Source organism: Neodiprion fabricii, chromosome 6 (genome assembly GCF_021155785.1).
Source record: "Neodiprion fabricii isolate iyNeoFabr1 chromosome 6, iyNeoFabr1.1, whole genome shotgun sequence".
In the NCBI taxonomy this organism is placed as follows: Eukaryota; Metazoa; Arthropoda; class Insecta; order Hymenoptera; family Diprionidae; genus Neodiprion; species Neodiprion fabricii.
Window position 1 is genome coordinate 29,016,071 of NC_060244.1, and position 27,314 is coordinate 29,043,384.

The following is a 27,314-nucleotide window of genomic DNA, read 5'->3' on the forward strand; positions in this document are numbered from 1 at the left end:
AGTGGGCATAGGTCTATAAGTTGTGCGTAAATACGATAATAATTTGTCAAAAATATAGCCGTGTATAAAAATCTATCGAAATGAAATATCATGAAAAACGTGTTCATTTATTTACAGTGGGAAAGAAGAAATTATTCATGCTGCCAGCAGGAATTTTTTTTTTCTGGAGTTGCATCACATACGAATCGATCATAATTCTTGTTCTGACTTCGTGCTCGGTTCTTTTTGTTCTGTTTTACAGTTTAAGCTTCTTACTGCCATTTCAATTTTATAACTAATTACTATAGCAATTAATTCTAAGCACAGAGTAAATCTTACCTTCAATTAGTAAAGATTTTTTTCTGCTTGACGAACATTCAACGATGATACACGACAAATTTTTTTACTACAAATATTTCAAACTCGATCTTTTTTTCTTGTTATTTAATAAGGACAAGTAAGTACGTCAACGACAATATCCCGTCACATTAAGCACACGCGTATACCCGTACAGAGATACTCTTCACGTATCACTTTATGTGTGCATTGAAATTCAAATTAGATCCTACATCTCTTAGTTTTCTTACGCCAACAATTACTGAAAACAAATTCTGAGAATCGTTTCTCGTCGGTCAATTACTTTCATCATATGTCAAAGTAAATAATTATGATATTTTCTCTTTAAGAGAAAGCAAATAATTCGTAAAATTAACTATCAGGCCTTTTTAATTAGGCTGTACGGATTGATTTCAGCAACATGAACACATGGCGTACGAAACCTATTTCAATTTTTTTTTTTTCTTCAACTTTGATTTCAATTTTTTTTTTTTTTTTGATTTTAACGTTACAGTTTCATTTACATCTAATTTATAAGTCTAATGCATTTGGCGCTGAATGATTAATCAGTTGTTGACTAACGTTTCTATACATAAATAGTGTCACAACGTATGACATTAAATGTAAATTTATTCACTAACTGTATATATAATATAATATTATATATAGATTTTGTTTGATATGCTACTTAAGTTTTACCAAAGCTAAAGTTCGTTTTAGACCTTTTCACACCCACGGATTATTATTGTTATGTGTTATTGTACATAAGTAGGTATACAACGGGTGTACGTACATCTCTTCAGCTCTCTTCATAGTCTGCAATTACGTACTAAGGACTTGACCCTGATTCAGCGTCTGGTATTGGAATATTTTCAGATAGCAGTGTAACCTTTCATTCGTAACGCTGCAAGTGCGTTGAATGATATTCTAATAGGTCCGGTAAAGTTACACTTGCAATAAGAATAACGTAAAACCATGTTTACCTTTTAACTTTCGTCGACGTTAGACCTAATCGACGTATTAGATACTCATTGCTCAACCGTTATTAATTTGGATGGATTCACATCTACATCGTACAACTTCGACCGCGTTAATATTAAATTTTCATTGCTAAGTATGCGATTTATTATTATACATTTCGATCGGATCGATTAATAAGATGTTTTTAATTATTACTTTTAATTATCTTTGATGTCGCCTTACCTCGTTAGGAACGACAAAATAGGAAGTAATTTTATTTCAGTATTCAATCAACTGATTAATAATTAAACATTTTTTGTTTCCAGATATGCAAAGTGCATTTTAAGGCAGTACTAGCGATTTCGCAGGTCCCTATGAATTTACTTATCGATTGACTTAAGATTTTATTTATTCGTTTAATTATCATTAATTTTTTTTAAAACTTTTTCTTTATAATTCAAAATAAGCACGCCGTTTGGGAATTGACAGTCGAGTGATGAGAAATATATGTGTAGAGCACTTTTTTCTCTCTATACACTCTCTTAATTTTATCCTCAGGCAGGTAAGGTTGTATAACAGGGAATTCTCTACATATTCGAAATAATCTACTACATCATCTCATTAAACACAACGACCGGACGTTTTTCTTTCTTTTTTTTTTTTCATCTCTCATAATTAGTTTTCGATCTAATATTTATTTATTCTGATTTTCATCGTAAATATAAATTCGCTATTGACCCTCACATCGGTATCCGTAGAGGATAGAAAAATTCTGGACTAGCTTTATCCACGTTGCTTACTTTCAAAAATTTATAGTGAATGAATGTTTCCGCCGTTATTCAAGGCTTTTAAAATAATTTATACATTTACCTTCGCTCGCGATAATTCTTCGCCTAGCTTTTATCGATTTTCAAATAATTGTGCAGCCACTGATTGATGGTCTCTGCGTTTTCCTTCACCCAGTGAATATTCAATCTTATAGTCTCCAAGCTCTGTTCCAAGGCTCGCTGGCCGCTGCCCACTTCAACCTTTTTGAAATACTCCGAAACCTGACGATTGGAAATGAAAAAATAAGAACGAAAGGAGAACCGGAAGGAATTGGAAAACTTTTTTCATCCAACCGTCTCTTTCAATGCCCACTGATTTACTTTTAAACAATATCACTCACCTCCTGGAGATCGTACTCGGTGCAGAACGTCGAAGTAACAACTGTAATGAATCCGCTGAGAGTGAAGGTGCCGTTGCCGAACATGGTCTGAAATCTGGGCCAGTACGCTTTGAGATGTCGCCACGCGAGGAATTGGCCCTCCGGATTATGGGCGACGACGGCAATTACGGGTTCGACATCCTGCGGCCTGATTTCCTCCCTGTCAAGGGATGCGAGCAAGAAACGTTGCAGGATCCACGGATCCATAGACTGACCGAGCGACTTCAAAAGGATGACCTTTTCGCTCGGAATCTGCGTTTTCTTGTACATGTTCCAGCAGTAGTTCCAATCCTTTTCCCCGCCGTATTTTATCCCTGATGGATTGAGAACGGAACAGTGAGATTCGCGTTCCAAGTCAAGTACATAATCGCAAGGAAACAGTGGGGAAAAAAATGTACCAGCGGCGTAAACGAGGTCTCGAAGATTCGGCGGTATCCGAGTACCCTTTTCCATCCAGTTCTTGAACAACAGTTTTGCCGGCTTAACCACACCCTCGATGTTCGCGATTAACGCTGCCTCAAGAACGTTGCTCCGAAGCAGCCTGAAAACGTTTGCGAAGAAGAAAAGAGTAACGTTATCCTTCTCTTTTTCTCACCACGGTATCTGACTTGAGTCTCTGACCTGGTCGAATAGGATCCCGTGTCGTTGAGACCAACGTACGCGGTTACGGGTCCCAACAACGTCTTCATGAACGCGATGTACTTTTTGAAGCCAGCGGTCTCGCTCATCATCTTGGACCAGGACTCCAAGTGCTCGATGGCCGTGGACCAAGGGACGAAGTCGCGCTCGTTCAAGAGGTAGAGCGAGAGCTTCAGAGGGATAGTCGCGTTCAAAATCCCGGCCCTGCAGAGGGTGAAAGCGTCGTCTATGAGGCTGGCCCGATCGGCGGGTGTGAAAACGGTGTGGTTGTTGTGAAGCGTCGTGATTATCGAGGTCCACATATCTTCGGAGTAATTCACCCGGTAAAATCCTGTCTGATTAACGTTAACCTTGATCCATTCCACCGCCGGAGGAACTTCGAAGGACACTGTAATCAGCAAAATAGAATGTTGCTCAAGAGTCTGGATGTCCGCCTGCTGTCTTATCGCAATGCTCGATCACGCTTGATTATAGTTACCGTCTGTCAGGTTCATCCAAACGTTCGTCGTCACTCGGGGCTGCAAGTTCGTGTAATAGCTCAGCGGAACGTACCACTTGTAGTCGAACGGCGATTTCGGCGTCAACAGATCGGTGTCGTTCTCACGAGGTGATAGAAGCAGTCGTTTTTGAGTAGCGAGTATCGTGTTGCCCTCGCGACTGATCGTTATCAGCGGAAAGCCCATTTGCTGGGTCCAAGTGTCCATTATGCTCTGAAGAAGAAAGGGTTTGGTAAAGGTCTCTCTCCCGCGAATCTGCCTGCGTGAAATTGCATACGGGGGGGATTCTAATCCGCAGGGATAATACCGATGTACCTACCTTGACATCGAAAGAGTGATTCGCATGCTTGGTGAAAACGGCCCACAAATCGTTGGTGTCAGCATTCCCGTATTTGTGGGTGTTGAGGTAGTCGTTGAGCCCCTTCTTCATGACCTCCTCAAGGAGAAACTCCTCCAGCATGTAGAGAATCGCGGCCCCCTTGTTGTAGCTTATGGTGTCGAATATGGCCTCGATCTCCGAGGGATCTTTTACCGGGACGCTGATCGGGTGGCTGCTGGCCAAGGCGTCGAGGTGAAGGGCGGACTGGGTCTTGTCGAGGATGAATTGGTTCATCATCCCCCATTCGGGGGCGACGTGGTCGACGCCCTTGTGCTCGAGGAAGCTAGCGACGCCCTCGTTTAGCCACAAATCGTTCCACCACTTCATCGTGACCAAGTTGCCGAACCACTGATGAGCCAACTCGTGGGCAACGACGATGGCGACCCATTGGTGAGCCGCGGTCGACGTTTCTTCCGGGTCGTAGAGGATCGAAGTTTCCCTGTAGGTTATCAGGCCCCAGTTTTCCATCGCGCCCGCGGCGAAGTCGGGTATCGCTATCAGGTCTGGAATGCAAAAGAGAGAGAAAAAATAAACAAATTACGGAGCGGATAAGTCGAGTCGATAAAATCGTTGCTTAGTTCCATCGAGGTCTTACCCTGTTTAGGAAGCGGGTAATGGATCCCGAAGTAACCCTCGAAATAGTCCATTATTTTCGCCGCTGTTTTAACGGCGAACTGGGCTTGCGGCAGCATCGCTTCCGGTGCGTAAACGCTGACGGAAACGTTTCTCGAGGTCATCTCGGTGACCCGTTTGTAATCGCAGACCACGAAAGCGACGAGGTACGTCGACATTTCGACCGACTCTTGGAAGTCGTCCCGGAGCTGTGAGAACGAGTTGTTCTAAATTACCCGGGTGCAGTGCTCGGTCGTGTCGCATGGTGCTCTTGATGATATTTATAATGAACGATGTCATTCGGAATAAATTGTAATATGGGAGTTAGAGAAGGCGTTGTAGCGATAGCGATGAAACGAACAGCCACGCAAAGCTTATTAAGACGGCATTGTAATTCGACGGAATAAGCGAAACGGAAACGATTGAAGCAGACGTATTTTTCATTCAGACTTCGAGGATCGTTTAAAATTTCACACCGCAAATTATTGTGAGCTTGGAAGCGCGAGTGATGAAAGTCACTTGTTAAACCACTTGATTGGACTTACCAGCCCGGTTCCCATGTAAAATCCGGCGTCCTCGGTATTGACGACGGGCATGTTGCACAGAGCTATGTGAAACCTGTCCCGAAATATGGACATTTTGAACTTTGCCTTGAATTGAGGCTCGTCAAAACAGGGGAATGCGGATCTTGCGTAAGTCGGCTCGAAGTGCGTCGTGGCTAAATGCCTGCGAAGCAAGAAAAAGTCAGATGGAATGGTAAAGTTTAGGAATTTGCCAATTCATTTCGCGCATGCTACTATTTGGCTTCACCTCTTATCCCCATCCGCCGTAACGTAGCTGCTGAGATAGAAACCTTCGAGCTCATTCCCGAGCTTGGAAGTGAACCTGAGGTGCACTGTATAATTTCCTCTCTTGCGAAATTTACTCTCCTCTAATTCTAAGTAAAGCTGTTGGTGTTTCGGGTATTCTAATAATTGGGAAATCTTGAGGCGGTGACCCTTGCGGTCCTGGATCATCTGTAAAATATTACGAAGATTAACGAGGTCCGGTCTCGTTTGAAAAACCTTCATTTTCAGGGCTCTCCCTTACCTTTTCATTTATTGTCAAATTTTTACTATGGAAGACGATGAAATTGGTCTCTTTGTCGACGTAGAATTCGATAGTGACTTGGCCTGGAATCAGGAATCACGAACGTTGGTGAAAATTATCAGTGGATAGTCGACTAGTTTGAGTCATACAAAGTTTCCGGACTCTTCGCAGAAAGACGAGAGCTTTCCGAGCGCCGTTTTATTTGCAAATAGAGGTACGATTGAGAAATGTATTCACCCTTAACTTCCAGTGTCGTTAGATTTGGGTGAATCGTGATGTTGTACCTCGTTGGATGGGCAAAAGTCGGCAGCCTGACGTTGTTCCACGGGAACACCTGAAAGATAATGGGATTTTAGAGTGTTATCGATCCCTGTATCAGAACGTAAAGAGAAGGGTTATAACCTCTCCATTGGTAGCGAAGGGACCGCCGTCGTCGCCCTCATCCTCAGCCTCAAGATTCGCTGGTTTTTCTCCGGCACAAGGACAGTCTATGGCGGTGAAAAGGTAGAGATAAAACAAGATGCAAGAAATCTGGCTAGGCATTGTGTAAGTGAATAAAACGTGCAAAACGACATTTTCAAAACAAGTGCGAATTCGATACCTCGAACTAAAATAATCCAGTGCGACAATTTTCACCTGCAGATGTTTTACGTAAAAATATCTGTACAGCAGAAATCTTCAACGAATCATAATTCTCACCGTTTTGCGGACCGGCGAAAGCGATTATGAGAGATACGGCGAAGAGGATTGCAAAGACGACAGTCGCGATGCACAATGCTCTCTTTTGCGAACACACGGCAACTCCATTTTGCTCATATATGCTCCGTTTGTGCAGCCCGGTGTTGCTGTCCCCTGTACAAAGAGTAGAGGAATGAAAAAATTAGCGACGTGCCAGTGCGTGGACTATTCAACTCAGGCCTGTACCTTCGGTCAATCAATTTAAAAGCTTTTCCTTGTCATTACTTTCACCGTTTCATTATATTACGCGCTATATCGATCCCAGTATTCGTCGAAGGACGAGATATTTGCAAAACGCTTTGGCACTGTTTCGTGCAAGAATTGGTATAGTGGACAAATTTTGGTGCTGAAAATATGCATATATCGGTGTTTTCTATTTATTTACAATAATTTTCGAACTTAATTAAGGCATAGAAGCAAAGCGAAGGAGCGCGATAATGTCTTCTTCAGCTTTGACAAGGTATAATATTGACACTGAAACAGTAACGCGAGATTGGTATTCGACGCTTCGAAATTGGCCTGTAAAGCGAGGCTTGCGGCAAAACGGATAAATTTAACCTGCCTTGGTATTAGGAGAATGCAGTGGTTCTATGTTCGAACCGCAATTAGATAGATATGCACGATTTACCCAAGACGCCGTAGTCAGCACGAAGATCGTATCAGTCACGGAATCATAGATCCAGCGATTAATTAATTCGACACGAAGAGTGAGAGTAACAGGAATGTGTTGAGCGTTAAAATGCCAGGCTGCGCAAGGTCTGCCCTGGTCGTTGTTATCAAGTATTCACGACGGGAAATGGCGTAATAATTATCCAACTTACGCAAGCCCGTTCTGTTTCAAACGACGGACGTGAATCGGTGATTTTTACCCTAATGAAATTTCGGCATCGATTAATTTCGCGGTATTAGCACACAATGATGGGTGAGCAGGTCTGGCGTCTCAAAAATTTCCACCTTGCAAAGCTCATCTGCATAATTTTTTCGCGCATTAAATATTCGCGTCAATGACGCTCATCGCGGGTGGATTGAACGCTGTACGGTGCATGTTGCATTTACACATAGGATTGTCAAAACTAGGTCTATATACAATGCGCTAGACGTGATATTGATCGTCTGCACGTGCTCTTCGCGTCTCCTTATCTATAACGTACAAACGGCATGTCGAGTACGGAATTAATCGGTCACTCGGCCAGCGATCGCCCCTTTCTTTTTACGCCACCGGTTTATGGTATTCTTTTTCGTTGCACCATTTCCAGGCGAGCCACCCTTGCGAGCGAAAATGTCTGCTGATCAGCTCTTTCGAAAAAAATTTCAACTCTGTCGCATCGGACGGAGAAACGAATCGCGCAGTTATGCAGAAGAAGGTCGAGTTGTAATGGAATAAGGAACAGTGGACGACGGGTGCAATAAGAGCGAAGCGTGTCAATTTCGATTACATAATTACGAACGGCTGTCATACCTTTGTATTCTGCGATCTCTGTCTCCACGCGCTGACTTCGATCTAATTAAACTCAAGTTCAAACCTACCGTATTATTACAGGTACGCGTAACTTGAATTGAATGACTTGACACGCGGGTCAACCACTGCTGGGTAATATTTGAAATGGTTTAAATTAAAATAGGTATTTAAAATGTAAATGACATTTTGTATTCAACATTTTAAATGTTCTAAAACGTAACCACTTACATTTAACTATTTAAATTACGTTTTCGAAAGCATTTTACCCAACAGTGTCACGTACGATACGCCTTTGCCGTCACCTGCACCAGTCGAACTAGTGTTTTCCTACGGTTCTGTGTTCGTGCGATCCAGAAAGAGAAGCCTGAACGATGACACGTTCGAGAAGCAGTTGTTCTTTGAAGCAAATACTGCATACATAAAATGAAAAGAAAAAGAGAAACAAAAACATAATCGACATGTGCTGTATTGCAGATGAGATATAAAAAATGATTTCATTATGTGAACCATTTTAAATACATATCGTCCATTTTTCATTTTAACAGTTGTCAAAGTAACCATTCGTATCGACCCGTTTAAATTATGTTTTTCGAAGCATTCTTCATTCTTCATTTTTCATTTTAAACGGATCTATCGAAGCGTTTTACCCATTTTGAGTTGAAACGCGGAGGAATATCTCTCAGTTCTCACCTGTCAAGAAGGCAACATCATCGACGTCCTGTTCACTCATGGCGAATCGAATGGGTGGTGGTCTTTTGTAAACAAACCCCTTGACGTTTCCCTCGCTCAAGGCGTAGGATATCTTAATGAGTGGCTCCCTCTGTTCCGCCACAATTCAACGCTCGGTCACTTTTCGCGCGAGCCTTAGTCCCGGTTCCACCAAGGTCAAACCAAGGTCGGCGTCGGTCAACGATTGCCGCTCTTCCGATCGGCGGAGGACACGACTCTTCTTTCCCCGATGGCGTGTCGAGGAGACTGCGAGACTGGTTGCTGCTGGATCTGGTGCACGATGTTGCAGCACTTGCAGCTTGCATGTAGGTCAGCGGTGCGCGATGGGCGGCATTCCGGGGTAAAGCCGTCTGGTTTTTGCTTCTTATTATTTTCGACTCGAGTTTGCTTATTTATCGAGAAACGTAACTGCATAAATCCATGATGTATCTTTCCCAGTTGGACGTTGAATGGTGTTGCCCACCGTCAGGGATAATGGAACGATGTTGAATCCTTTGAGGAACCGTCGTTTTGGGAGCAATTTTCGATTCGTCACAGCCGATTCTTTTCACCTCGACTAATTCCTCCTCAGAATCCAACGACGAGCGGGACACGACACTTTGGCATTCGTATGGTGCGGCATGAAATTATTGAGGATTATGAAAAGCGGTGGCGAAACGAGCTCGAATTTCGATCCTGCACACTGACCGGCCCCGGCGCGTTTTTTTAACGAGTGTGTTTTCGGGACGGTATCACCGCGATTAAGGGTAACAACGCACGGTCCGCCGCTCCTTGACATTTCATTGATATTCGCGTTCTCGCCACCGATGCGATTTAGCGACGTTGCGGCGGTGAAGCTACAATGGCGACGCACGTCGATTATATTTCACCCTGCAGTCGAGGCTCTCGGGGGTGGTTCGAGCTTTTGGGGTGGTGGCTGGTGCGTCCCCCGATAAAAACCACCCCCCGTTTCGCAACGGGTTGTAGTGTTGCCATCTCCTCGAACCCCGGCGAAGGTCGCTCGTCGAATCGGAACTTGATTCCCATGGATCGAGCAAAGCGCTCCGTTTTACCGACCGCCGACCGACCACCCTCTCTGGGAAGTGGATTTTCCCTGGTAACCGGCTTTGATCCTCGGTAGAAACCGAAATCTCACGGATGTCGGGTCGTGCTGGTTATACCGACGAATTCTTGATCGAAATCGACCGCCCAAGCGCGTCGCGATTCGATGTGCGAAAACGCGTCGACTATTTTGCCCGAGGAAGAAATGGCTCCAGATTTTCGGGACTCGGCTAAAGCTCGTCAACGGTGTGATTTGATCCACTTTTTCAAATATCCACAACACGGTCAATGCCTGAAGAGAATCTTCATCTTCCAATGTCGTTGGCACGGCAGATCGAACCCCGATTCGAAACCTTGGATCGATAATTCGAGGTATCGAGGAATTGACGCAAGCTTAGTTGGCCAATAATCGAATTCTGGTAGCAGTCCTCTTTACTCGAAAGTTCGCGTCAAAATCGGCATTAATCGATGGGTAGTTTTTCTCACGTGACTAATTGGCACCGAACCAACGATGCTCGCATCTTTTCCTTCTCCCAAGTCTCGCGTCGTTCTTTGTGGGGAATATTTCCGCTATTAACCATCGAAGCATCGCATCATCTGCAGCCACCCCTGATAGCGTGGCGTCGGGGTCGTCGCGACGAGAAACATGAATCGCGCATCGATCGGCGTCTAACCGAGTGTGTTTCGCTCCCCTCGGCTCCGCTCGGTCTCAGCTACCGTTAAGCCGAGCCACCGATACTTGACAATCGCATTTTCCATCGTTTCAACGGCAATAAAGCAGTTTCACGAAGTGAAAATCACGTTCGTCGGGCGACCGCGCGTCGCCCCTTCAGGGACTCGGCATTTTCGTCATTGGTTAAAACACCCTCTGAAATTGGTAGCGAGTGTCATTTTTAGCATGACTTCAATGCCCCCGAAAATGGATGAGAGATTCGCATGCCGGAAGGTTTCGAAAAAGAAATTTAACGACAGGGACGATGCGTTGAAAAGGGACCTGCAGCTCCGTTCACGACGACACGTCTGAAGCTGCGCGTTGTTATCATCATCATCGTCGTCGTCGTCGTCGTCATACGTATGCTGATTTTCCTCGCGCATACATCGTACAGTTTTAATTTAACGCACGAAGATTTTCACCGCGATCCCGAGAAGAATGTTTCACAGGTGAATGCGGGTCAAGAGGTCATACAAATACATAGATTAAACTTGTCAGAGTTTTCCGTTATTCACCTTAACATAAACAGGCAGCCCTAACGGGTATATATTTCCACCTGCGAAGCTTCGTAACTCGTAAAGCTGCCTAGTCTAAAGCCATCCTGCATCATGGGATTCGAATGTCTAGAGCATCGGCTCCAGCCGTGAATATATAAGGTTCTCTTATTTACTGCTACAACTTTCGCATATTTCATCAAACGAAAGGGAGAAAAAAACAGGTTTCAAGATTCAATGTCGTAGTGAAAATTTTAGTTGAAGATCGTAACGTTCCTTCGGAGAATTTTGCAATTTAGCGTTGTTGTGATCTTGGATGATCCTTATTTTCCAGTTTATCGTCTGAACCTGCACGCGGCCAGTTAATGACAGTACAAATAACTGTAATTGATACTCGACTCGACTTGCTTTACGTGCTCATTGCGCAATCCACTGATGTGCACGCGGTGTTTCAACGACGCGTGGCCTTACAGGCATGTATGTACATCTGCCAATTGTTTGTACGGTGACAGAAGCGACTGCGTGCACTTAATTATTTTTACCTTTCCGCGCCGCCGGTGAAACAAGAATTCATTACGATTGTGGTTCACCCGCGTGTCCAAAAACAAATAAATATTCATCGATGAGAAAACCGGCTGTCACCCTCGGTTTACAGCCTTTTGCTCAATTTGCGTAACTATTGTGACAATTCACGCTATATTTTAACCATCGCGTACGTTCTCCTCAGATCTCATGACGGTGTATTTTTTTATAGTTACGCAAGTCTCGGATGCAAGAACGTTGCGCAATTTGCAGCGCATTTGCGCCTGTGTCTTCCGGCAGAGTAATGCGATTAAAGTATTCATGTAAGTTACTTATAAGCGGAGATCTGAGTCGTTCCGACAGATTAATATGCGATTTGAGGATAAAACTCTCGCTCTGGAGTTACACGACCGCGTGTATAGGAATAACTTATTCATTTCCAATATTTCTGAAAGGCTGCAGAGGGCGTGTATTTTCGATCACGGTTTAAATATTGACACCAGTTGAGCCGAGAAAGGCAGTGCTATAAGGCGATAAGCTAAACTTGGCGAAACATATTTTATGCCTGGGAGGCGAGATCGACGTTGGTTTTCTATACCGTCGGTGTGTACGGCCAGTTTTGCATTCGCGATCGAAAGCCGTCTCTGTAAGCTTACGTTGTGTACGGAAACCTTTTTCTTTCTTTATGTAATTCCTCGAGACACGTTTTTCAATTCTAGTCTTAATTGGAAGGTCGTTTCGCTACTGAAAAGAAATGTATCACAGGCCAATCTCTCCGATTTGATTTCTTTTGTAATACGTTATGGTAGACTAAAAACCAAGCGACACGTATTTTTTTTTATATGCCATTAAACACTTTGAGGGGGTGAAACCACCCTCCAAAGTAAGCCATGTCAAGGGGCGATTTGGCAGTTTCACTCACAAGAATATAATATTTTTCAATCAATCCAATCGGAAAAGTTTTTACATAAAGAAAAATGAAAAAAGTAATTTTCTCAATTGAAAAGAAAAGAAAAGAAAACTGCCAAATCACCCCTTGACATGGCTTAGTTTGGAGGGTGGTTTCAGCCCCTCAAAGTGTTTAATGGCAGATAAAAAAAAAAAAATATACATTTCGCTTAGTTTTTAGTCTGCTAAAACATATTACAAAAGAAATCAACAAAAATTCCCTGTAAGAATTTATACAAAGTGAATATTCGTTTCAATCCTGGAACTACTCAATGCAGCTGCTGATTCCGAGTTCAATATTCTAGATCATCATCTCTTAGTCGAGGGTTGTCAGCGAGGTCAGTGACTCGGGGATAGTTCACAAATTGGAATCGTTGTCATAGCTTACCTGAATTTCCCGGTATTTCCGTGTTCGCATTTCCGTTCTGGCCCGGAGGTCTAGAAGCGGAAGTTTTCCCGAGGGAGTCCATGCGAATTGCCTCGGAATCCTGCCTCGACGCGGCTGGATGCGGCATTTCTTCTTCCTCGTATTGCCGTTTTAACGTTATTACTTCGGTCCGGTTTCGTTCAGGGTTGGTATGACTTCGGTTTATAATATTTTAAAGTGCGAATTAATTCATCCGCTCGATGATTACTCAATTAACGAATTGGCGAATCTGCTTATTATTTATTACGGCTTGATATTTTCACGCGATTGCCACTGCTGTAATAATTATCGTTAAGCTCGCTGAAGAATCGTAGAATTGTATATTACATGTATATTACTTTCAAAGCGCTGATAAAGTTCTTGGTCCCGTTGGAGGTATAAATTTTGAAGTGCCTAAGAAGCGTAGATTAAATAATCAAAGAGTAAAAATTTTAGCAAATTTTCTATCTTCCTCTTCTCCATCCAAAAGCTCGAGTATAAAATCGTCCTCTACTAATAAACGCCTAATCGCCGTACCGTGACTCTTTCGTGCACCGATAATCACTGACTGAAACACTTTTCAACAATCACTGGATCATTCTACGAGTGCAAAATCCGCCCGGATCATTATCCATCCACAAAACTCAACGCGGAATTAACAATGGTCATCATTCGGTTAAAAATTTCGACTGGATCCTTGCGATTCTTCCTGAAAGTGTCACTTTGTGTTGCTGGAGTATCCAGAACCCCCATTATCCTGTGCTTTGTTCAGAACTGCAGACGCAGCTGCTTATCCACTTCAGGGTCCGTCGAAAGCTGAGCCTGAAACGAGAGAAACGATTCGATGAAACCAAGATCGATAATTGGCGTGGGTAAAAACTTGAAAAACTGAATTTCGATTCTAATTTTCCCCTCAATATCGATCCCACGAATTTCTTCTTAATACGAAGATTTTAACTAGCATTCAACGATAAAAATCCAACCTAGAAAACATAAGATATTTTTTTCTCAAGTCATATCCGCCGATTCTTTGCCAAGGTTTGAATTTTACCCTGGCTTTCTCGGAGCTGTGTATCAGGGCTGTAAAAATACAACGCTCGGCTTTCAGGCGTAATTTTTTTCTCTGGGTCGAATATAATTACGCAGCTTTACAGAGGCGGGGAAAATTACGGAGTCTCACGCACTGCCGTAAGCCGTCAGAGTCGTATTTGTAAAAATATTGGAAACCCAAATTGTCTGGTAATTCTTCGCTCGCAAATAATACCTGGTTCCGGAATTTAACTCATTCGCAAAGTTACGATCGTACGTAAATTGTGAGCTTTTCCAGTTCCTCGAAATAATTGGCACGGATTACGTAACAGCTTTCAATTTACGGGCGACTAATACCTGTCCACTTTAGTTCTGTTATTACCTTGGTTCCGAGTAATCTCTTTTTATCACTCGCGAATAATGCACCAGCAGTGGTTAATAACGATCGCCGGCTGCACGCGGCCGTGGCTGTGAGCTTTCAACCATCTCAACTATCCATTTCTGTGCATCGTTTTCACTCCGCGGGCATTCTGTAAATGTTTTCATTGTGCAGAACTACCGCAATTATTTCCACGCTCAATTACCTGCGTGTGATGAGCGATAAATCGAACTTCAGTTCAACCACACGGCGTTGTATAAATTCCGAACAAATAGGGAATGATTTCACGCGCACCGTGAAATCTTTTGGTCTTAATATTTCGTTTTATTGTTCGATCGAATCTCACCAGTGAGGAATATTTTCGATGGTGAAAGTCCTCCAGGGTTTTTTAACAGATACTACACGCGATAGATAAAATTAGAAACGAGTGATAGACCGCTTGTTGGAATTTGAAAAGAATCGCGCGGCGCTCGTTGGATTTGGTTGATCGCGACAAAGCGACTCGGATTGACTGAGTATAATTAGCCAGTGTTATGGCCGATGGGTATTAGGCTAGACACGAAAGCACGGAGGTGTGTGCTATGACCTGGCAGAAGTCGCGTCGGAGAATCTTATAATTTCTCCCACCCTCGGTGTTTATATCGGGAGCGGTTGGCAAAGTGGCGATCGAAACTCACGGTTTAATTTAACGCCGTCTTTTTGAACGCCAGACTCGTAATTATCGGCGAGGTTATAACATTGTGTTTCGTCGATAATAACGCAGGAAAGAAAATAACAGGAAATTAAGAAGAAAAAAGGAACAACAGAGAAATACAGTCACGATACCGATACGACTCGCGTGGCTGTATGATTGTCTAACATGCAAACGGGCGGATTCATTAACAACTTAATCCGAATTCGTAAGATAGAGAAAAATCGGGATACACGATTAAAAAATTTTCATCCCACTTTGCGCAAAACCTTCTCGTTCACTTTTTAGCGTACAGCTTTATTGGGCGTAGTCTCACGTTTCACTGACGTTTTTTAATCATTGTTTTTTCGCCCTTTTACAGTTACAGGCACGAGCCAATTTTCTTACCGGCACGTGTAGACGTACTGATCGCGTCGTGATCCTGTTAGCCAAAGTCGGGCTGCTCCGGCTGATCGAAGGCTTCTCAAGTTAATATCAAGTTCCACGAAGAACCTCGCGATTACAATTAGCCGTCTGCACGGCTCGGATAGTATCGAACGGCAGAAAATATCGGTAGGGTTCAGTTGCCGTGCAGGAATTACGACGGTCGAAGTAACCGGACGAATTTTGGGGGTTAACGAATGTCGTAACCGTGCCAGAATACTACGCGACGATTAATCCTACAATGTTTAAATTTTCCTCAGCCGTGCAAGTTTTAGTTGCGAAATAATTCATTTTCAAACTGAATCGCAAAAAGTTTACTCAGTAAGTTTGCTTGATTCAGGCGGCATAATCGAATTTCAAAGTTGAACCAACTAATGTCGTTTACGTAACGAAATGTGGACGTAAATTAACTTTGTAACATGATATTTTTATAGCTGTAGAATCTGCATTTCCAACCGAGGTACGAATTACGTCGCTATGAGGCTTTTCTAAATTCCTATTTGATTATACATATATATATTTACAATGGCAAGGAAAAAAAAATCCGTTTTCACTTACATATCGAATAAAATGACTTTCATCAGACGCGACGTAAATTCCCGTTCACAGATAAAAGAGCTTTTAAGAAGCAGTTTTTTTTTCGCAGAAAAAATGCAACATTTTACGGGAATAAGTTGATTCATGGATTTGCATATAGTTCAGCGGTTCCAGCGGATATTTCATTGCGTTCTGCCACTGCAACATTTGGCAGTAAAGCTGAATTTTCAATTATTCTGTTTCGGATCTTCGGAATTGATCGTGAAAATCAAGAGGACTTAAATAGCGGAAAGATTAATACGGAAGCTTCTGTCAGCCGGTGGAAAGGACTTCTACATTCTATAAATGTAGGTGTACAGATATATATGCTCCCTGATCCATATTCAGGTCCAACGGGCAGGGGAACGATCATTTCAATAAACTCTTCAGGCTGGGTTCTCCGCAGTAAAATATGGCAGTAACATGCGAGCTGGTGTGCGTGCGGACAAAAACGGCGATGTATTTGAGGGTGGAATCGATCGAAGGTTGAAACGGAGTTACGTATCGACAGCGGTGTGCGTTTCGAAATAAGAGGATGGGCTGCGTTGTCGCAACGTTAAAATGCAATTTTAGGAACGGAGGCGGAATGCCCTATACATGTACTCTGCGTGGCGGTTATTAATTGAGACTTTACAGTCGAGTTCTTCAGCTTCCAATTATTATATTATTGAAACAAACCGTTACGGAGAACATCGATGTTGATAATGTTGGAATGGAATTCATTGACTTGAATTTTAGTAAAATAATCTTTCCTCGTCAAAATGTGGAGAACCTGAAAATTCATGTAACACAATTCACGTTGTTTTTTTTTTTAGTGAAATTATAGAAAGATATTCACATTCAATTACGATCGAGGTTTTTCGTTGTAATTTCATGGATTTCATATATTTTTTTTACTTTACAGTAAGGAGATACCGTCTTTAATCAAGTCAACACATCCACGTATAACGTATAAATATCATGATAATTTTCATTATTGTCGCAGGGCAATCTTTCCGTCACTGTTATTTCCACAATCGCAACAATATTGAGTAAACATAAAGTAATGTGTACAGAATTTGTGTATAGAAACGGGCGTCGAGGGTCAATGGGAAGATAAAATTACACGACGAGCGTCGCTCGCGTAGGCCTGATTGAAAGTAAGACGCAATCTCGGTAACGAAGATTATAGTGGATTTCTGACACTCGTACTCGACGGGAATGAAATAATTGTCGGTTACGCGGCAATTTGTTCGTCGAGTAGAAGTTCATCTTTTAGGGTTAAATGTTATCTACTTGGGGACAGCCATCAATGTAAACTATACAAACTTGTAGCCCGTCACTGAAATCCGATTGCGTACACACATAACGTACCAAACACGCTCCTTTACACGCGGGAATCTGACGAAAGCGAGGTTGTGGATCCGGGAATGCAATTATCTCTCAATACCGTGTGAGGTAGAGAAATTCGGAATTACGAATTGGATTTCAAGACCGCTTATTGTTTTTGACCCTCTCCTGAACTATTCGAATATCTCAATGATCACAAACAAATCAAATAGGCTGAAATTATCCGAAGATCGAAATCGGTGCTAGAATTTCTTACTTACATATCTGCTTCCAAGCACAACGTGCTGTTTAAAAGCTACGGAAATGAGGAGCGAGAGAAAGGATCTGATGCATCTTCAAATACCGAGGCTTGACCCTCACGCGAAGAATCTTCAATTTTACTATCGTAGAGATTATCCTGAACACACTGCGGTATCAAGATAATGCAGTATGGATAAAAATCGTTGTGGCTTCAAGCCCCGAACCTCGAATCAAGCAGTAGTAAAAAAGCGAGTTACTCCGGTAATAATCCGATCATCGGGAATCGTGCTTAACGTAGTTACGCTTATCCTCAACTCCAGATCTGCATGAGAGAAAGTATCTGCCAGTCCATCAATGTAAATAATTACCTCATCTAGCGGTGATTCGCGATGCTCCGTGTAATTCATTGTTTCCCGGGGCTTTGTTTTTCCTCAACTGGTGGACTCATGTCTTTCTCAAGTTATTTTGCTCCGGGTCACGCTGCTGTGTTTGTTACTGGCGGCACCGTTACATCGGCAGAAGCGTAACTTCTGTCCCACCAATTTGCCAACTACAAACTTCGAGGCCAGAAACTCACTCGTTGTCCTGCTTTGACAATTTTTCACTCAGTACCCTGTGTTTACACAACTCAGAAAAAGACTGCACTATACGAAGGCTGCGGTTTAGAACTTGGTTTCTTTTTATCGAACTTGTTAGTATTTAGCATCTACAATGTATCAAAATTTATGCACCCGAGAGTATGGGATTTTGCGAAATTTGTCCACAACAACGAGCTTTCAAGCTGTTCCTTCACATCTTTGAACGCTATCACCTGTTACGTCTAAAACGTGAGGTGGTGCAGCAGGAAGTAGGCACGGTGTTCCGATTAGTCCACACCGCGTGGATGATAGAGTTCCGGTTTCGATGATGATTTCGACTTTGTTTCCCAAGAGAACGGTGGTGATTTTCGTCTTCGTGGGATCCGGGTGAAAAACAGAGCGTCGGGACGTCGGGCGTCGTCCGAAATCCTGCCGCTCATATAGTGACTCGGGCGAATGGACAACGACGACGACGAACCTTCATCACCACCAGGAGAAACGCTATCGAACGATGATTTATTAATGGTGTTAAATCCCCGTCTGGTCTCATGCAGAGTAACCCGGTTTGCTGGCGTGGAAGCGACCGACCCGACGATGCGACCCGTTCGAATCTGAGAGTGGCACTGAGCTTGGCTCACCGAGAACACAGAGCGTGCCGCCAACTTCCGGCAAATGGGGATCGCCCCCCAGAACACCCGACAGCAATTCGCGGCGTCCCGGCCCAACCCGAGCCACAGGTTGCGCATCTGGATCCTCGGTTTGCTGGAGCGACGCGAGGGTGAGCAACGGGGATGGGAATCGAGATCTCGCTATGGTTTTTCGCGTGCAGCTGTCCTGGGGTCGTTAGTCCCTTCAAGGCGCAGGCGCCAAGGCTTAGGTCGCGCTCGTGGCTCGACGGGAGTTTTCTCGCTTAGGGTTCATCCACTTCACCTTCGTGCACCCAATTTTCACGATGGACCGGAAGGACCCTGAGAGGGTAACATTAATGACGCCACTTTCAACGTTGATCCGGCTTCCAAATGACGCAATCTTCTGAAACGAATTGCTCAGTCAGTCACACATTGGACTCGCGGCATGTGGGCTGATAATTTTTTCACCTTTTTCTGGGGAAGATGATAATTGCGATGATGAAAAGGTTCTATTCTATGCTCAATGCACGTATCGAGCTGCGAGGTTTCACGTAATCGACGGTGCGTTCCGGCTGAGAACGGATATCAGTTTTTGGATTGAATTGCTTCCTCGCCTTGCGCACCTCCTTGTCACGGGGACCCCAGTCAAAGACGGGATTGAATAGGTACGTCAGATTCTGTGGGAGACGTTGTTGATCCGTCATTTGATGAAAAAAGAACTGATTACCATTCATGATTCGAAGGATAGGCATCGAACCGTCTTTCAGCTTCCAAGTGAGGCTGCAGCAGTCTCAAGTATTTGTCAATAAGCGTTAATGACTTCGAAATTAACAACGGAAAAAAGAAAAGGAAAATGGCGAATACCCTTACCTCGGTGTACACAGCGTACATAATTTGCTTCACTGCAAATACCGGAATTATTGCGATCAAAGCTGCTTTCAGTAGCAAGAAGGGGGTGCCGAGTGATGTAACGCCATTTTTTAATTCCGTGACAAGAGAGGCCACGTACAGTGACTGGGAAACAGGGTCAATTGCATATTATAAAAGAACGAGGTCCTTACGTTCTTTGCACCTACCAGCAACATGAAGGGAAGAATTTTCCAACAGAAACGCCAGAAGAACGATGGCGGGGATCCGTACATGAAGTGAACGTCGTCGATGAAGACACCGAGACCGTAAATGAGTAGAATAAAAATCGATTCCACCAACGGCATGAAGGTAAAACCAGTAAAGATGACGCTGGAGTAGATGAGGTTCAATGATGGCAAGGCGGATTGCTGAAAATAATATCGGAACGTTGCCGCGTTGCGATACTTACAGTAAAATTGGTGAAATTTTTTACTACCTCAATGACGATGACGACGTTGATGATGCAGGCCGTGACGCAGTACAGACCGATAAAGTAGATGCGAAATTCCTTCCTGACGTTGTTCTTCAGGAAGAAGTTCTCAAGAATAGCCTCAACCACCATCGTCTGGAAAGATGAATGAAAAAAATAAAAAATAAATAGACAAAAGGGTAGAAAAGACGGTATTACCGCGTTACAGAGTCGATTCCGCAGACCAAATGGTTAACAACTTACGGACTGGAGCCAAAGAACGGCGTATCGCATCGCGAACCAATAAAACGTCCACATAAGTGGCATCGGCAATGTGCCAAGGTGCTGGGGTATCAGGGCCAGTCCACTGCTTCCGCCTATCGTGAGCAAAATTGGTTAGCGAAGGTGTCAGATGAGAGGAAAACGCAAGATTGGAAGCTCACTGTTCAGCGTTAGAAGATCAGGGTCGACGTTCAACGCGTCGGCAATCAGACGCCTCAGCGCTCCGCGGGTGGTGGTTTTAAACAAGACGAGAAAGAAGGTAGCGAAGCTGACAATAATTGCGCACCAAGCGATGCTGAACTTCGAGTCTACTCGAGCTACGAAGCTCATCGTCAGAGGCGGCGTCGTCACGTGGGCACGCCATATCGTCCCGATGTATGCAACAGCCCAAAACTAGATCAAGAAAACGGTGGTAAGGTAATCGGGTTCGACGAACCTCACTCAATATTCGACATTACAGGAAAGACACTCACCTCTTTGTTCACAAAGTCCGCGAGACGCGTGGGTCCGAATGCTATTCGTATTAGAGCGGTCAAGTCCACCTTGTACAGGATGTAGATTAATTCGAGCAGCATGAAGACCAGCACGGCAATGGCTATGCAGTATATCGCCTAGGTTTGCGATAATTCCTCAGTGATTACGGATATTGATAAGGGCGAAGCAATCCATTACCGTCCCGAACTTGTAGATGGTTCGCGCGGCGCTCAACGTCACGATCAGCCAGTGAGCAATGGAGCACAGAACGAGCTTCCACTGTGTGTCCAGAGGCGGACGACCGGTGCTGGAATTCACCTTGTAGCGAGATCTAGGCATGGAAAGAGCATCGATCGCGGTGATCACGGACATGAAGGGATATTCGAATCTAACTTGAACCAATGCTGAGCCGAGAAGTCGAAGGTCCCTCGGTCCGGGCACGAGAACAGAGTGGTATTTTTGTCAACTTTGCAGTCTTTGGACAGCTTAGTCTCGCTAGTCACGACCAGGCACTTCGCGCCCAGTCCTGAGGCACATCGGAGCCAGGGGGCTTGGTCAAAGACGGCTTCTATCAGGTAGAGTAAGTTACGGCCACAGAAGACCGTGTCCAACCACGATTGTAGAATCGAATATGCGATGAGAGCGTAGCAGTAGCCTGGGGGAATGCGCGGATTTATTTGCCAGGCTAAACCACTACCAAGCGGTCAGCTGTACGTTACCGAGGAAGATTGGGCATATCTTCCAAAGGTTAATCGGAGGCTCCTTCGTGTATTGTGCCACGAACATTTCCATGTAGTTGATAGGCAGGTGTATAAACACCATTACCAAAATAAAATGAATGGCTAGTAATCCTGGGGGGAAATAACGACTCAGAATGTCGATTATCGAATTGGCTTTAATTAATTTTACCTTGAGTGGGTGCATTCTGGTACCAGTCAGGGGTCCAGTAACGAATGTCAGTGGCCATCACGAGTGCAACCAAGCAGTGGTAGTACGACTGCCAGACACCATCGGTAACTTTCTAAATTTGTAAGGTGACGACAGTAGAGTAAACATTATTTTATTCATGGTCACGCCGTTCAGTTCACACCTTCTCTTTAGTGCCCGTGAGCTTTTCGAGTCTAGCCGAGGTTCTCGACTCGAAAGATTTCCGCGAGTCTTCAGCTTCAACCTCTTCAAATACGTTGGCATCTGATGAGCTCTGTGAGGCAGACGGTCTTGATTCATCTTCTATAGATTTCAAAGACGATGCCATTATCCAGATGCACGTTAGTTGGCGGTAACCGTATATCTTCAGACCACGTCAGAAGTTGCTGACGATCGCGTATTTTGTCATCTGAACATGGCTGAGCAACACGCGAGGAAATCCAGTTTTTTCATCTCCATGAAATTTACAACAGGTCATGGTCATATCTAGGTGCATTCGACTCAGTGTTAGACAAGGAATGCATCGTTCGTGCACGTTGATTGTCTACAATCTACAAGTCTAAGCTTGCGGATTATTGGAAGTAGGATCGTCTACAGAGGGGAACAGAGTACACAAAGTATGATAGCCTCACAGGCAAACAGGCAAACACGATTGACCAATAATCGCGGTCGATTAATGTGTGTGGTACTCAAGAAACCGACGTTACCTCCTCGACTTTCACGTTAAGATAAACGACCATATCTTATCAACGTGATAAAAATACTGTCTTCAAAAGTCTAGGAGGCAGCCCCGCGTCTGCCAGGCTTTTCTCTCAATCGTCCATACCTCCACCAAACGGATTCAGCACCGTCACCATGCACTCTGTAAGTTGTAAATGAATATAAAGCTACAACTAAGTGGACATTCTTCTAACGAAAGATCGTATACAGAGCAATGCATTATTGGCTGGGATAAATATGTAATTTCACCGTAAAGTCGAATTCGAACGATGCGATTAAATCGTGATTCCTACTTTTTTTGTTACCGTTATAGATGTCATTCCATTTCGGCGTCGAGGAGACCATCCTCTTCGACGGCTGGGTAACGTCGAACTGGCAGGGTATCGTGGGTTCGGTGGTTGGAATTACCCTCTTGGCTGCCATCTACGAGGGTCTGAAGAATTACCGGTAGGTTTTTGATTCAGTTATTATCTAAACAACAAAGAGCAACCGAATGTTGAGCCGTCCGACTGACCATCTTGCATCTTATATTCTCAGCGATTACCTGTTTGTCAACGCGTCCGCGCTTCATCAGGGAAATGGGAAATGTCCACCCAAACAGTAAGTCTCCGATTTCTCTACTTGTGTCACTAAATTTTCCAAAGCTGAATCCATTGTTCTTGACGAAATGTTCCGTGTGACAGGCCATCGATGTCCTCTGGAATCCATCTCTTCCAAACGATCCTGCACATGATACAAATCATCGTGGGTTACTTCCTCATGCTGATTTTCATGACTTACAATGTCTGGCTCTGTATCGCCGTCACCGTAGGTGGTGGTTTTGGTTACTGGCTATTCGCATGGAGAAAGGCCAGCAGTGACATTACCGATTGCTGCAATTAGGGCCGCTGTTGAATCGCCTATTTTACGACAAATACCGCTGAAGATACATGGAACACGTGGATATGGACAAAAGATGAAGGGGACAACCCGATTGGCAGTTCCAGAATTTACCTCAGACTTCCAGCAAAGGCCGCGCGATTGGGAAGACTTACTAATCAAAAGAAACACTGTTTAAGATCTGTATTGAGCTCGTCTTGCCCGATTTCGCTTGCTCGCGAGAACTCTGGCGTGAAAGTCTATCGCCTCGCGATCGGTTATTCAATAAAATTATCAAATTTCGAATCATAAACCAAACGTCTTTCCTTTACTTCATCCCGTATTGACTGTAATTTTTTAAGATTATTCATTTTGCCCTAAGAAAAAAAGAATCTGAAAATTGGGCAAGTAAACTATTCTAAGGTAAAAAAAACTATATTTCGAGACATGTAACCGTAGGTTACGTATTTTAGAACAACGAATTCGACGAATAGCAATGAATCGTCAAAGACCATTAGAGCTAGATCTCAATATAAAAAATTTAGATATTATAAATTACGATTTCATACACTGCATCTACTTTTGCTTCTGAGATAAAAAGTGTGTTGAGTCTTGATCATTGTTTCTAGTCATCTTGAGCCACCTTCTTCAATTCCATCATCTAACGAAGTCGTCTAGCGATAGCTCCAGAATCAATGATTCACTGAATTTTCTTATCGTACAACTTAAGTTTACCTGATCCCGGACAAAGGTCGTGATTTATTAGTCGTTACGTATAATTAATTGAATACACCACCGGTGACAGAGTGCCTGAAGAAACGATTGATCATGTAGAAACCTGGATTACAGACAAAAACTCGTAATTAAAACGCGGTATTAAATCTTTACCGATGAAAAACGACTCGAGATCCACGCTCGTGATCTCTTCTCACTGCATTGTCGCTATTAACTACAATTTTCTAATTCCTCGAAAAATGTGCCAATGACAATTGATACTGATAACAGATAATTGCAAATAATCTAAAGTTCATGGGCTTGTAGGTGTGAGTTTAATGCAAGACGAGTTTCAGACGCTATCTTTTTTGTCAGATACGATGATCCATCGTTTCTGTACCTGATTGATACGGGTGGATCTTGATCGTCCGTGATCATCACGGTGCAGCGTGTTGTAGGTATAAAAAAAAAAAACTTTTCTTTCTCTCCTCCTTATTACCGTGCGTAATTGTAACAGACTTCGCACACTCGAATCGAAATTTAGTAATAACAAATATGCACCATGTATACTTTCGATGTGAAGTTTAAGCATTATCTACCAGTACAATTCTAGTCATTTTGTAGTTTTCTTCATTTTCGTATTGCGCTACATGAAGTCACAACGAGAACCGCGCAGAGGAATGGATTGGTGTGAAAACAACGTTAGGCGATATCTTTGTATCTCTTTCTGTCAGTTCGAACTCATTTTGTATGTACAGATACTATTTAAACAGATTAAAGTGGCGTAAGTGCAAAAACGAAGCGCAAAAAAAAAAGAAATCATATCATGTAATATATACGTGACAGCAAAAGATGGAAAGCAGATGTAGATTCGGCACATTAAAACCTTCGTGTCTGTAATATTGTTGTTGCTTTTTTTTTTTTTTTTTTTAAAGGAGGATTACGTCGCAGACCTGTGTAATCAGCCCGGAGACTAGTCCGTATTCACGTGTTTCCGTCGTGCAAAGTAGGAAATATATTCTTTCATTCAAACTTGACCCAGTCAGGATGATTCTCACGGAGTGGAGATGCCAGAGAAGAATTGGAACGTATCCAAGATATGGGATATCGAGAACCGAGGATGGGGCTCTGGCGTTTGGTGAGAAAAGTTGCCAAGTCTCATCCCGATGCATCGACCTCAATCGCCATTTGAATACAACTTTCAAGACTCTCGTGATATCCGAGTAGTAAAGAACCGCTGTGAAATTCCACTTTAACTCGACCTCTCGTTCACTTGGGATCGCTTCGTTGCACCCAAGTATCCGCCTGGTCACTTGAGCATAACTTTTTGACGAAGCATTTCTCACTTGAAAAATAATCAGCTTCATCGTTCATCCGTCATCGGCTTTTGCAATATCCTCGAGTTAGTCTGATGCATTAGTCGTCTCGCGAAAGCTGGAAGCCATGTACCATTTTTCATACCCTCTAATCTAGACAGATGTCAATTTGTCATAATTTTATTTCAATGAGTAGATAGTGATGGATGCTTCGGGAAGATAGTTGTAATCTAATCGACTCGGGTGATTAACCGCGCGTCTTTCAGGGGGATTATATAAGACAATGCGAACGAATTTCATATTTTACAATACGGATTTTCGCACCGCGCGAATATGTCGACCGATAGTACTCAGGGAATCTTCGCCGGAACCGAGGCCGGAAATGGAGGGCCTAATCGGAGATCTCGTCAAATAATTCTCGGCTGGGACCGGTTCAGTTTCTCGACCGTGCTTGCACTTGCAGGGTCCTTTCTCATTTGGGGTATCGTCTACTTTTCCTTCTACGAACCCGGGGAGGTGGAGCCTTGTCACTGACGGGAGGAAGTAACGTGTGAACGAGGAGGAGAAGGATGGAGTTTTGTTTCACGGTTATTCAACGCCCGGAAGTCACGATACCGGCTTTAATCGTAAGCATGAAAAAAATGTTTGCTTCGACGCTAGATCGACGCTTTCGGAAGGGCAATTTGTCGGCTAGTCCTGTCAGTCTGAATTCCAAGCGGGGAAGGTTTTTTTTTATATTCCCATTTTGTTATCGATTTATTCAATTTTTTTCATACACTTGGCATTTCTAATTAGAACCGAATACGCGATAATTAACGATGACGCTAATTGGGACTTCAATTATAGAGTATTTTCTTATCTGCTGATTTATATGTATGTAAATAAAATAGTGAAGGATGAATAAAAATTTGCAACATTATACGAAGTGTGATGAAATTTGCGGGTTCTTGTAGGAGATAAAACGTTATTGTATTGTGATTATTATTATCATTGTCATTACTGTTATCGTCTTTGCGTGGGTAAGAAATACGACATGATGATGCAAATTATACTCGGATGTTAAAAATGATTGCTTGTACGTTGGAAAATCGGGCGTTCTAAATGTTACATAATTGTAACATTTAAACTCGTGTCAACATACATAAACCATGTACGCATTATCGGGTGCCGATGATAATGTGAATATGATAACAACGCGTCTTTTGAAATTATCGAATTACAACGTATATGTTTCTTTTTTGTTTTATGTAATTCATTGCATTCCATCCGTTACAGGAGATTTGACTATCTCTGACGCAGGCGGGCAGTTTCCGAACCGAAAATCATCGACCAGTGACAACTCATCGAAAATCTAATCCTCTTCTCATCCCCTCGACGAACTCGGCGCGAAAAATGGATCATCTCTTAAGATTACTCGATGCGACGAAAGTTACGCGGAGGACAAATGCGCGATAATACGGAAAGGGAGTTAATTGAAACACTTGAAACACTTGAAGCACAAAATATGTAAGACCAAATCCCGGCCACGCCGTATATTCATGGATTTGAATCTTTCGACTATTGTTTAACGCTCGAATAAAGTGAAATAAGATAATTACGAACGTGCCTATCCTCGATCCTTGCCCGGAAACAAGTTTTTCCTGCCCTGAATATCAAGCGAGAAAATTTGCGAAAAATCTTTTGCACGATAATTGCACCGAAGTTTGAACTGCAGAGATCGCATCGTGCAATTACTCGCCGGTGGGGGACGAGTTGTTATCAACCCCTTCCAGCAATTGAGAATGGAACACGACGGAGAGTTTCGATCGCTTGGAGCACATCGTTTGGTCATTAAAACACTGCGGCTTTGCTTTCGCTCTGTTGTTCTCCTTGTTAAACCGCACGTGGGTTCTATTTGCGTTCGATTCACGCATGCTATCGAGCCCTGTTTCCTGCAGAGCTGCCGTTTGCAGATATACTTCGCAAGCAGGAGAAACGCACCGAAAGACCGCAAAGTCAGTCAGCCGTCACGACGGCATGGGTTTATTTTTTAACCACTCGCTCTTGGTTCTAATTAATTTGTGGAATTTAATGCAACACGTTTA

The 27,314-nt window shown here is 43.4% G+C and overlaps 3 protein-coding genes and 1 long non-coding RNA gene across 6 annotated transcripts; 2 read left to right on the forward strand and 2 right to left on the reverse strand.

Annotated features, from left to right (window-relative positions):
• Positions 1-165: 165 nt before the first annotated feature.
• On the reverse strand, positions 166-13,371 carry LOC124185284 (endoplasmic reticulum aminopeptidase 2-like). 3 transcript variants are annotated; one of them, XM_046575875.1, is made up of 14 exons: positions 12,730-13,371; positions 6,398-6,550; positions 6,101-6,186; positions 5,936-6,032; positions 5,699-5,781; positions 5,420-5,625; positions 5,155-5,335; positions 4,593-4,818; positions 3,938-4,500; positions 3,600-3,831; positions 3,104-3,509; positions 2,881-3,023; positions 2,444-2,796; positions 166-2,324 (listed from the first exon to the last, which is right to left on the reverse strand). In XM_046575875.1, the coding sequence occupies exons 1-14, from the start codon at positions 12,854-12,856 to the stop codon at positions 2,169-2,171; spliced, it is 3,012 nt and encodes a 1,003-aa protein (XP_046431831.1). In that variant the 5' UTR covers positions 12,857-13,371; the 3' UTR covers positions 166-2,168. The 3 variants fall into 3 exon arrangements, with proteins under 3 accessions (XP_046431831.1, XP_046431830.1, XP_046431832.1); XM_046575874.1 differs by having other exon boundaries at positions 4,593-4,836; XM_046575876.1 differs by lacking the exon at positions 12,730-13,371 and adding an exon at positions 8,586-9,479 and having other exon boundaries at positions 4,593-4,836.
• A 5,655-nt stretch (positions 13,372-19,026) lies between these two features.
• On the reverse strand, positions 19,027-21,950 carry LOC124185586 (sodium- and chloride-dependent glycine transporter 2-like). Its single transcript, XM_046576462.1, has 11 exons — positions 21,786-21,950; positions 21,605-21,716; positions 21,089-21,350; positions 20,894-21,026; positions 20,695-20,832; positions 20,383-20,614; positions 20,204-20,316; positions 19,967-20,095; positions 19,698-19,898; positions 19,492-19,635; positions 19,027-19,298 (listed from the first exon to the last, which is right to left on the reverse strand). Exons 1-11 carry the CDS (start codon positions 21,948-21,950, stop codon positions 19,131-19,133), a joined length of 1,797 nt encoding a protein of 598 aa, XP_046432418.1. The 3' UTR covers positions 19,027-19,130.
• A 415-nt stretch (positions 21,951-22,365) lies between these two features.
• LOC124184271 (high affinity copper uptake protein 1-like) lies at positions 22,366-23,514 on the forward strand. Its single transcript, XM_046573802.1, has 4 exons — positions 22,366-22,486; positions 22,656-22,789; positions 22,880-22,942; positions 23,026-23,514. The coding sequence occupies exons 1-4, from the start codon at positions 22,478-22,480 to the stop codon at positions 23,222-23,224; spliced, it is 405 nt and encodes a 134-aa protein (XP_046429758.1). The 5' UTR covers positions 22,366-22,477; the 3' UTR covers positions 23,225-23,514.
• A 1,679-nt stretch (positions 23,515-25,193) lies between these two features.
• Positions 25,194-26,831, forward strand: LOC124184293. The gene is made up of 2 exons (XR_006871158.1): positions 25,194-25,856; positions 26,506-26,831. It is a non-coding gene; the product is annotated as an uncharacterized LOC124184293 (long non-coding RNA).
• Positions 26,832-27,314: the final 483 nt, after the last annotated feature.